The sequence below is a fragment of the Choloepus didactylus genome, chromosome 16 (assembly GCF_015220235.1).
Source record: "Choloepus didactylus isolate mChoDid1 chromosome 16, mChoDid1.pri, whole genome shotgun sequence".
Taxonomy (NCBI): Eukaryota; Metazoa; Chordata; class Mammalia; order Pilosa; family Megalonychidae; genus Choloepus; species Choloepus didactylus.
Genome location: NC_051322.1, coordinates 58,846,537 through 58,858,639, shown reverse-complemented (window position 1 = coordinate 58,858,639; position 12,103 = coordinate 58,846,537). Strand labels below are relative to the sequence as shown.

At 35.7% G+C, this 12,103-nt stretch overlaps 1 protein-coding gene across 2 annotated transcripts in view; it reads left to right on the top strand.

Moving 5' to 3' along the window:
• The window catches only part of MIB1 (MIB E3 ubiquitin protein ligase 1), a 154,361-nt gene that overhangs the window by 55,825 nt on the left and 86,433 nt on the right, over positions 1-12,103 (top strand). For both annotated transcript variants that reach the window (XM_037805583.1, XM_037805582.1), the window contains exons 4-6: positions 549-653; positions 2,992-3,058; positions 7,976-8,180. In XM_037805583.1, coding sequence (XP_037661511.1) covers positions 549-653; positions 2,992-3,058; positions 7,976-8,180 — 377 coding nt within the window. The remainder of the gene's footprint in view (positions 1-548; positions 654-2,991; positions 3,059-7,975; positions 8,181-12,103) is intronic.

Genomic DNA, 12,103 nt, shown 5'->3' with positions numbered 1-12,103 from the left:
GCAGTGCCTGTGCTTTCTTCAAATTGTCCCTCTTGGCTGTGGCAGCTTGCTCCTTCTGTCTGATCTTATATAGTGCTCCAGTAATTTAATTCAGACCCACCCAATGGGTGGGCCATCACCTCCATGGGAATTATCCAGTCAGAGTCATCACCCACAGTTGGGGGGGATGCATCTCCATGGAAACACTCAAAGAATTTCAGTCTAATTAACACTGATAGGTCTGCCCACACAAGATTACATCAAAGATAATGGCGTTTGTGGGGGCATAATACATTCAAACTGACACACAAAGGTTTTTAATTTTATATTGAATTATGTATTTTCTGAGAGTCTTTAACCATGACTCTGCGCTTCCCAGTTTAAAATTTCTTCTGTGGTTTTAGAAATTGCCTTCTAATTCTAATAAGTTAATGTTAGAAGTGATATTTGGCAAATAAGTATTTTTCGTGGTCCTGTTACAACATGATGATAGGTAAAATGCTTTTTAAGATTTAAATGTAATGATTAAAAGAACTAAACTTTCCTTCCCTTTTTAAAAATTCTATTAGGTAACTGAGATCCAGGACTGGAGTGCATCAAGTCCTCACAGTGCAGCGTATGTTCTCTGGGATAATGGTGCTAAGAACCTTTACAGAGTTGGCTTTGAGGGCATGGTAAGTAGCCAAGAGCCACAAAAGATGAAAATGTCGGTTGGGTGAAAGAAGGGTAATAAGAATAGCTCTGTATTTATTGTGTCCTTTTATCTTTTTTCTTTTGTCATCTCCTTCTGTCAGTTGCATGCATTAGGAAGTCCCTTGTGAATTCAGCCGTTTGAATCATGAATATGCAACAGGAAGGAAATTTGTAAAGTGAGAATTTAATAAACTTGCAAGACCTTTACATTTTTACGTTTGTGTAAACCGTTTAATAGTAGATATGATGTTGCCCTCAGTTAATGTTTGGGTACTTGCTACATATTGATTAAGTAGAGCTGATCCCTTAACATGTAAATCTAGGGGTTAATTTGCTAAAGTCCATCAGAAATATTTAGAATCATCTGTAGGCCCACTCGATGGCATGGACCCTGAGGATGGTATTATAATGAGATTTTTTTCTTTTTTTTTTCTTAGAACAGTTGTAGGTTTACAGAAAAATTATGCTGAAAGCACAGGGTCCCCATATAGCCTCCCCTCACATACACAGTTTTCCCTTTTATGAACATTTTGCTATAATGAGATTTATGCTCTGATAGCTGATAAAAGTATGAATTATAATAGGTGTTAAAATTATTTTTGAGGGGATTTTTTTTTCTGTATTTTTAAAGTGGAGTGTTGATAATCGAAAACGATTGACCTGGGAACACCTTGAGTTACTTAAGAACAGAGAATAAAGGAGGCTTATTCAGTGCATTGCCCTATATTTCTGCATTTCACCATTGGACCATTGTTCAATGCATTGGACCATTGGTCAGATGTTGGCCTCAGCTATTTAATTTACAGAGTATAATTAAACATTTTATTAATTTCAAAACATTAATGCCTTTCATATCTTTTCCATCTCAGTTAAAGAGTTCTTTAAATATTCTTTTCTCAACTAGGTTTTGCTCTTAGGAGGGGAGAAAATACCTACTGTCTCCTTGCCTTAATTTATTCCATTTATATGTATAATTAGCCATGTGAGTCAAAACAAATACTTTATTTGCCAGTTTTTATATATAATTATATATAGCATCAGTTATCATTTTTCCATTATTATCTTGATGTCTTTATTTTTAAATTGTGGATTTTCAAAGGATTCCAGCTGATTATTTACTTGCATCAAATGTAGCCTTAAGTGCTATTTGTATTCAGGTACTTAATGAGTAGTGTATATAGATTATGTATAGATTGATCCTATTATTTTTGGTGGCTGAGTAGTATTCATTTTATTGTTTAATCAGAATCCTGTTGCTTGGTATCTAGGTTTGGTGTTTCTTTTCCCCCACTTGCAAACAGTGTTGTAGTAAGTATTCTTGTGCATATGTCTTTGCATACTTATGGGTTTATTTTCTTAGGATAGATTGCTAGAAGTAGAATTGCTGAATTAGTAGTGTCATATTGAAACAATTTGACCCTGTGTCTCTTTGGCCAGGATTGGGCTAAATGTGATGCTCTAGCAGCAAAGGAAACTATTCAAATAGAGAATTGGGTTCTGTGTATGTGTAAAGGAACTCCTTTCCTTAATAGAGTAAAATATATGCCCATTATCTATTATATATGCCAGATACTATTAGATACTTTCAAGTAAATCTACTTATAAAGTTTGACAGTAACCCCCAAGATTGCTATTCTAAATTCACATTTTCTGAATTTTTCACTATAGGAAAGCTACTTCCCCATTCAGGTGCTTAAGTAGTAAATTGTCTTCTTATAAAAGCTAAGTTAACCAAGTTATGGTGAACTAAGGACTAAAGTTGATATAAATAAAAAAGTTAAAACTGGATAAGGAATCAAAAGATTGGATTTGGTTCCATCTTTTTCTACTTTCTGGCTATTTAATTTTGGATAATTTCCTTTACTTCCTGCCTTCATTTCCTTATTTACAAAATTAATTAATACTTGCTTTGTGATTTCATTAAATTGGGGAAATCAAATGAAATGACATTTTTTCTTGTAAAAGTAATTTTAAAATTAGATGTGTAAAAGAAAATTGTGTTACACACATTTCAAACAATGTATATTTGTTGTAACCTTGTAGCATGTGTTTTGAAAATATTATAATGTGAAGGATTCAGGCATTTAAATTTTGAGCTTTAAATAAAAACTGGTAGTAAATAAAATATGACCTATTTGAAGATTAGGCTTACAGTTTTGACAGATGCTTTTTAAAGTATGTTTAGTGTGACTGTTAATTTAAAGCTAGTCGTGACTTCCTTTGAAGGTGGTATGTTCTTAATTAACATATTTGCCTGTTTCAACTATTTGAGCCATACTTGGAAGTTTTCATGGGTGGTTTTTTTGTTTCTTTTCTTAGTCTGATCTGAAGTGTGTCCAGGATGCCAAAGGAGGTTCTTTCTACAGAGATCACTGCCCTGTGCTAGGTAAGTCAGGAGACTGGAGAAAATTGCTAATTAATGGGTCAGCATATATGGAATCAGTGAAAATGCTTAAATTGGACTTTAAACAATATTAATTACCATTAAAGTTATTTAGAAAAATAATTTTTTGGTCTTCTTTTTACTTTGAAGCATTTGTTCCTTTTTAAGGATTAGATGCAGAGAATTGTTGTTCTGTCTTGAGAATTCATATGCATTTATATATTATAATATATATTTGAAGCTTTTATCTTCCAACCATATAGTTATATTTTATTGTTTAAAATTTGGGTTTTAATGTTATGTTTCATATACTATTGAGAGAAAGGTTTGATGATTTAGTGCTTATAAATACTATCTATTAAAATGGTTATAATTTCTGGAAATTTTTCTTAATACAAGAGCAGCTCTAAGATTAAGGTAATATAATAAATATAATTTCATGTATCTTAAAATAAAAAAAACAAAGCAAGAAAACCAAATTTTGGTTTGTAGATTTTGTAGATTCTTCATTCCGTAGTTTCTGAATGCTTTCCTGTCTCATGTGAATTAAAAGTACCTCTTTCCAAATCATTTGACTTTTCTTGTTGCCAAAAAATGCTGTTTTCTTGCAGCAAAACTTAATTTTTTGCAAAAGGAGAGTGTGGAAGAAATATCTGTGATTTTGATGAGATCACCAATTTCTCTTGCTTTCAAAATTTTCTTGTTTTGTTTCTTATCTTCAAAAGAAAAGTATAAAATCAACATGTACATTTTGGATACCTCAGCACAGTGCTTTATGATCCTGAATCCTTCGTCCCAGAACTAGCTTTTAAAACTAATCTAGGAAATGAGCTTTGAAATACTTAAAAATGTTATTTAGTCAAAAATCACAAGACTATTTGTTAAAAAAATTTACCAAACACTTCAGAGAAATAATAATTCCGGAGTTTTTCATGTTCTTTGGTTAGTTATTATGGCTCTGGTGCAGTGATAGTCAAAAGTCACCCAGGCAGAAATGTGGAAGTTTTCAGTTGCCAGAACTTTGTGTTCTGACACAGGGTTGTATAGCCTTTTTTTTTTTTTTTTTTTAATAATAATTTTTATTTTGAAATAAGTTCAATCTTACAGGAGCAGTTGTAAAAACAGTACAAACTCCATACATAGAACTCCATCATACCCCGACCCCCCTCCCCCGATACCCCCATCCATCACCTTTAAGATCCTGTCACACCACTGTCTCTTTCTTTCCCTCCCTTTCTCCCTCCCTCCCTCCCTCCCTAACACCCATCATCTATTGCTCTGTCCTCTGAACATATGAGAGCAAGCTGCACATATTTTTGAACAAACAATATAATTCACATATACCTTTCCCATGGACAAGAACATTATTTTATGCAATCTCATTAAACGCAGCTAAGAAGTTCAAGAAATTCAACATTGATATAAAGCGTACATTCTATATTTCCTTTTTTTTTTTTTTCTTGTGTCCCATGTGTGTCCCTTTGAGCCTCCTCTCCTCTGACTTCAGATCCCATCCAGGATCATCCTTGGCATTTAATTGGCATTTAATTGTCATCTATTTAGACTGTCTTATTTTTTTTTTCCATTGTGGAAAAATATATATAGCCTAAATCTTCCTATTCCACCCCTCCCTAGCATTCCATTAGTGGAATTAATCACATTTAGAATGTTGCAATGCTATCACCTTCCAACCATCCATTTCTAGAAGTTTCCCTTTACCCCAAACAAAAACCCTACTCTCATTTCTTAACTCCCCATTGTCCTTTCCCCCACTTCTTGGAACCCCTACTCTACTTTTCATCTCTTTGGTCATATCCTCTGATACTTTCTTTGTTTTTACCATGGGGCTTAAATTTAACATCTTAAATTTATAATGATCTTGTTTTTCTTTGATACCAACTTAACTTCAATAGGACACGTAAGCTGTGTTCCTATACTCCTACATTCCCCCACCTTTATGTAGTTCTTGTCAAGAATTACATATTTTACAGTGAGTCCAAAACCACCAATTTATCATTACAGTTTATGTATTTTAGATCCTGTAGGAAGTAAATAGTGGAGTTATAAATCAACAATACAGTAGTATTGGTCTCTATATTTACCATGTGATCGTTATTGGAAATCTTTATTTCTTCATGTGGTTTCAGTCAATTGTTTAGTGTCCCTTCCTTTCAGCCTGCTTAGGACTGATCTACTGGTGATGAAGTCCCTCAGCTTTTGATTATCCGGGAATGTTTTCATCTCCCCCTCATTTTTATCCTTCATGTGTTTGTGAATTCTCCAAGTCTCTGATGGTTATTGACTTCTATTTGTATTCCATTGTGGTCAGAGACTGTGCTTTGAACAAATTCATTTTTTTATTTTTTATTTTATTGAGGCTTGTTTTATGTCCCCACATACAGTCCATTCTGGAGAAAGATCCGTGATCACTAGTGAAGAACATGTGTTCCAGTGACCTGGGATGTAATATTCTATATATGTCTGTTAAAAGTCTCTATATCTCTCTCTCATTTCTTTGTTTCTCTGTTGGTAGGGCTCGCTTTAGTATCTGAAGTAGGGCAGGTCTTTTATTAGCAAACTTTCTCAGCATTTGTCTGTGAAAAATTTAAGCTCTCCCTCAAATTTGAAGGAGAGTTTTGCTGGATAAAGTATTCTTGGTTCGAAATTTTTCTCTCTCAGAATTTTAAATATGTCATGCCACTGCCTTCTCGCCTCGATAGTGGCCGCTGAGTAGTCACAACTTAGTCTTATGTTGTTTCCTTTGTATGTGGTGAATTGCTTTTCTCTTGCTGCTTTCAGAACTTGCTCCTTCTCTTCAGTATTTGAGAGTCTGATCATAATATGTCTCGGAGTGGGTTTATTTGGATTTATTCTATTTGGAGTTTGCTGGGCATTTATGCTTTGTGTATTTATATTGTGTGTAAGGTTTGGGAAGTTTTCGCCAACCATTTCTTTGAATACTCTTTCTAGACCTTTACCCTTCTCTTCCCCTTCTGGGACACCAATGAGTCTTAAATTTGGACATTTTATTTTATCTCTCATATCCCTGAGATCCATTTCAATTTTTTCAGTTTTTTTCCCCGTTCTTTCTTTTGTTCTTTCATTTTCTGTTCTGTGTTCCTCGAGGAGGCTGAGTCATTGTTCAGCTTCCTCTAATCTTGTATTATGAGTATCCAGAGTCTTTTTAATTTGGCCTACAGTTTCTTTAATTTCCATAAGATCTTATATTTTTTTATTTACTCTTGCAATATCTTCTTTATGGTCTTCTAGGGTCTTCTTTATGTCTTTTATATTCTGTGCCATGGTCTTCTTCAAGTCTTTTATATCCTGTGCCATGCTCTCTTTGCCTGTCTGTAGTTCTTTGATTAATTCTGCCAGGAACTGTGTGTCTTTGGATTTTTTGATTTGAGTGTTTGGGTTCAGGTTCTCCGTGTCGTCTGGTTTTATCATATGCTTTAAGATTTTCTGTTGTTTTTGGCCTCTTGCTATTTGCTTTACTTGGTCTTTAATTTGTTACAACTGCAGCTTGGTGACATACACTTTCTCTAACTAACCAGCAGATGGCGTCTGTGAGTCACTTATTTCCCTCAAGTCGGTTCTCCCCAACTTTGTGGTGTGTGGGGCTCTGATTCTTTTGGGGTCCAATTTGTGCACTTAATTTGGGTGTGTTGTCGATGCTGTCTGCCCTCAGTGAGGGGTGTGTGCCTGAGCGGTTAGGGAGGAAGGGCAGGTTAATCAAACCTCCCAGGTGTTCCCAGAGATTTAAGGCTGTTCTCTGCCGCTGACGCAAAAGTCCTTGGTATTGGCGTAGGTTCCCTGGGATTTCCGAGCAGTTCCCCCCTCCCTGCTGTGTTTTTCCAGGACCTCTGTTGAGGGGGGGAGGGCCATGCCATGTCACAAGTGAGCGCCGGCCTCCACGGAAGCCCTGGGCCACTGGGCTGTGTAGGGGCGTTCCCAGCCCACTTCAGAGATGGTTGAATGGGACGCGTGAACTTCCCCCTTTCTGCACAGCTCCACTCTCCCAGCTCTGGGACAATCAGCCGTGGGTGTATTCAAGGCCACTTGTCCACGGCCAATATTGTGTCGTGTGGGTGGTGCTGCGGGAAAGACTCCCTGCCAGGCTGGGTTCTTGGCTCGGCTCTGTGCTGTGTGTTTGGCCCCAGGCAGGAGTAGCCCCGCCCGCTGGGGAGACGGCTGCAAGTCATGTGTCTCCTGTTTGCTCCCCTGGACCCAAGACAATCCAGTGGGTGTGGGAAGGGGTATCCTCCACCCCAGACACCAGGGCATTAGTCCAGACCGCTCCCGTCTTATCTGCAGCTGTTCCCGGGCTTCTTTTTTTTTTTTTTTTTTTAAAGATGCCAACCCACCGTTTCCCCACACCGCAGTGTGGCCGAGGGACTCAGCCGACACACTCACTTGTTTCAGAATGCAGACTCCTGGTTTCACCGAACGCACGTTCCCTGTGGCTTTAGCAGAACTTGTCCGTCTGGTGCTGCTCTGGAAGTGGTGTTCTGGGTCCTTTCTGGTTTTTTATCTAGTGTTTTCCATGGAGGTGTTTTTTTCTCCGTCTCACCTAGTCGCCGTCTTAGGTTCCTCCTCTGGTTGTATAGCCTTTTATAGATTCTACTCATGTTTAGTTTTTTTTGTAGATCACCAATCACATTATTTGGATTTTTGAGACTGTTTTCTTTCTTTTTTTCCTGCGTTCTGTAATTATAAAATCTTGTACTTACAGAGTATTCTCAGGACATTTAAGATTAGATGGTAGCTAGAATTACCATTTAATTCTTAAAATTAAGATTTTAAGATTAGAGGGCTTGTTCTTATTTTAAAATAATGTTAATTGTATGTTGATGCTGTGATTTCCCTTTTTTTTTTTTTTTTTTTTTTTTTTGTTCCTAACTTCATTTGCAATTACAGGTGAGCAGAACGGTAACAGGAATCCTGGTGGATTGCAGATTGGTGACCTGGTAAATATAGATCTTGACCTAGAAATTGTACAGTCTTTGCAGCATGGTCATGGAGGATGGACTGATGGCATGTTTGAGACTTTAACTACAACTGGAACTGTTTGTGGCATTGATGAAGATCATGACATTGTAGTGCAGTATCCAAGTGGAAATAGGTTGGTGATATTTCTCACTATTAGATAATGGCAAATAGAGTTAGGGTACAGAGGAAAAAGCCTTAATGAAAGCAAGTAATGTGATCCAAACAAACACTCATTGAAGCTAGCTCTTAGGTAGTATATAAAAATCCAGAATATGTTGGTAAGTTGGAGGGGAACAAATGATGAGAACTCTGTGTGTGCGTTTGCGTGCGTGTGTGTGTGTGTGTATGCATGCATTTATATGAGTATCTTAATGGTAAAATGGTCTATACTTTTTTTTTCCTTCAGAGAGTAGAATACCTTATATTAGTATTGGGTCCAAGTATAACCAAAAAGTTTTGTGCTCGTAGGTGAATGAGAAGGATAAAATTAAAACTTCTTCACCCATCTGTCCAGTATCTCTTGTTAACACAGCTCTGTTTTGCCACAGACATGTACACACACACCGATCCTTATCAGCAATGTAGAAGTGCATGCATTTCCTCACATCTGTACCTTTGCATGTACCACTTTCTCCATGTGCAATAATCTTTCCCCCTTTACTCCTCTTTTCTCTGGATTGACTTCTCTGCATGCTGTAAATATTGAACTCATATGCTTTGGAAGCCTCCTCTCTCCCTCTGCCTCCCTTGGTATATGCATATATTATTCATCTCTTTAGGTCTCCTATATATTATCTATTAAAATGGTTTTTTAGTTGATCCCTAGATTGTGAGTTTCTTTAAGGCTGGGTCTGTACTTTTTATTTTTGTGCCCCAAGGGGCCAAAATATATTTCATTTACTGGTTTGTTTACAGGATTTTCAAGAAAAAGCACTGGCTGAATTGATATTTGCCAAAGCTTTGTTACTGACGTGTACACAAGGAAGCTACCTTTATGCGCTTCTTTAGGAAGGGTATTTATATAGAATTTGAAAAAGGTAGCATTAAGTTGCTTACCAAAGCATGGAATTCGTTCTAGTTGTGTCAAACTTAAATACACACAGGATCATCTCAATATACACAGAAAAAGCATTTGATAAAATCTAACACCCTTTTATAATAAAAACACTAAATTACATAGGAAAGGAAGGGTAATTCCTCGGCCTAATAATGGGCATCTATGAAAAACCCACTGCTAATATTGTACTTAATGGTGAAAGACTGATGTTTCCCCCTATGGTCAGAAACAAGAAAAGGATGTGTGCTCTCCTCGCGTCTCTTCAACATTGTACTAAATATTCTAGTCAGGAAAGTTATGCAAGAAAAAGAAATAAAAGGCAAAAGTAAAGGTATGGAAGAAGTAAAACTGTCTGTTCACAGATGACGTGATCTGGTATGTAGAAAGGTGTAAGGAATTCACAAAACAACTATTAGAACTAATAAATGAGTTCCACAAGGGACAGATTATAAGATCAGGATATAAAAATCAATTGTACTTCTATACACTACTAGTGAACAGTCTGAAAATGAAATTAAAACAATTCCATCACAAAGAATAAAATACTTAGGAATAAGTTTAACCAAGAGGCATAAGACTTTTACATTGAAAACTTCAAAACATTGTTGAAAGAAATTAATGAAGGCCTAAATAAATGGAAAGACATTCTATTTTCATGGATTAGAAGATTTAATATCCTTAAGATGGCAATATTATAGATTCAGTGCATTCCCTACCAAAATTCCAGTGTCTTTTTTGCAGAAGTTGATGAGGAATTCTAAAATTTACTTGGCAATTCAGAAAAGCCAAAACAGTCTTGAAAAAGAACAAAGTTGGAGGATTCTCGCTTTCCAATTTCAAAACTTACTATGAAGCCACAGAAATGAAGATAATGTGGTACTGGCATAAAGATAGATATATAGATCAATTTAGTAGATTTGAGTGTTAAGAAATAAACTCTTGCATGTCAGGTTATTGATTTTTGACAAGATCCAAGACAGTTTAGTGGGGAAAGAATAGTCTTTTTGACAATTGGTGCTGAGAAAACTAGATTTCAGCATGTAAAAGATTGATGTTGGGCCCTTTCCTCACACACCATAACTCAAAATAAAGACCTAATACTCAGAGTTAAAAGTATAAAATTCTTAGAAAACATAAACATAAATCTTTGTTTACTTGGATTAGGCAACAGTTTCTTAGCTCTGATACCCCAAATAGATAAATTGAACCTCATCGAAATTAAAAATCTTTTGCTCTTCAAAAAACTCTAACAAAAAATTGAAAAGACAGCCTATGCAATGGGAGGAAATATTTGCAAATTGTGTTTGATAAAGGGACATGAGTCTAGAATATATGAAGAACTGTTAAGATTTAACAATAAAAGACAACTAGTCCAGTTGAAAAATAGGCAAAGGATTTGGATAGACGTTTCTTCAAGGAAGATATACAAGTGGCCAGTAAGCACATGAAAAGATGTTCAGTATCGTTACTTATCATGGAAATGCAAATCAAAGCCACATTGAGATACCAGTTCATACATTAGGATGGCTGTAATCAAAAGACAGAAAATAACAAGTGTTGGTGAAGATATGGAGAAATTGGAATGCTCAAACATTGCAGGTAGGTTTGTAAATGATGCAATCGCTTTGGAATATAGTTTGGTAGTTCCTCAAAATGGTAAACATAGTGTTACCGTATGACCCTATATTCCACTCTTGGGTATGTGAACAGGAGAGTTAAAAACGTGTGCATACAACAACCTGTACATGAACGTCAGCATTATTCATAATAGCCAAAAATTGTGAAAATCTCAAATGTCTATCAACTGATGCCTGAATTAACAAAATGTTTGTATACATACAATGAGATATTATTTGGCTGTAAAAAGGAAAGAAGTACTGACACAAGCTGCAGTGTAGATGAACCTTGAAAACTACATGCTAGGAGAATGAAGCCAGTCACAAAGGACCATGTGTTGTGTAATTTCATTTATATAAAATGTCGAAAATAAGGAAATCAATGGAAACAAAGTACACAAGTGGTTGTTAGCAGTTGGGGAAACTGTCATTAATGACTGCTAATGGTTTATGGGGTATCTTTTTGAAGTGTTGAAAATGAAATTAGATTCTGGTGATGGTTGTACAACTCTGTGAATATACTAAAAACCACAGAATTAACACTATAAAAGGGTGAATTTTATGGTATGTGAATCATATTGCAATAGAGCTGCTAAAAAAGATGAGAAGAATCTTAAGAATATAGCTTAAGTTCAGATTAGCATGTACTAATACACATTAGTTGTTTGGGAATTGTTAGATTAACACAAATTAGGATTATTACTTGCAGACTTCTTGGAGAGTAAAGTATTAGCAGGAATATGACATTTGGGTTCTAGAAAATAATCTTTTTGTTCTTTATTCAGCAAAATTTTATTAAGTACTGTTCTGTTAGGCACTATGATTAGTGCTGGGATTACAGACTATTTAGACATGTTCCTTGCTTTGAAGAGGTTTCCCTTTTAATTTGGATAGACAAAAACAGAAATAACTGCAATCAAATGTTATAAGTAACATGATAGGTTAAGTATTCAGGGTATTCTGAAGGCACGAAAAAAGTGTGCTCATTTCTATTGGGAAAATCAGAGAAAACTTCACGGAAAATTATACTTGCAATGAGTTTGAAGGATTGAATAGGTTTTTACTAGGGGCAGGGAAGCACTGTAGGCAGTTGGAACAATTTAATAAATAACTGCCATATTCAGGTATTACAAGTAGGTCTTGGAGTTTTTGGAATATTGGGAATGAAGTAAAGGGCACTTTGATAAGGCTGAAAAGAAAATTTTGCATGTGTAATTTTTATTTTTAACTGGTTAGAGGCACTTCTTTTCTTTTTGTGGTTCCTTTAGAAAGAAAAGTTTACTTCTGTGGTTACATGTACTTAGTAAACAGTTTTTGTATGGAGTGACTTCTCGGTCTTTTATATGCTAATGACCATTTGAATTAGGAGAAGAGGCTATAATA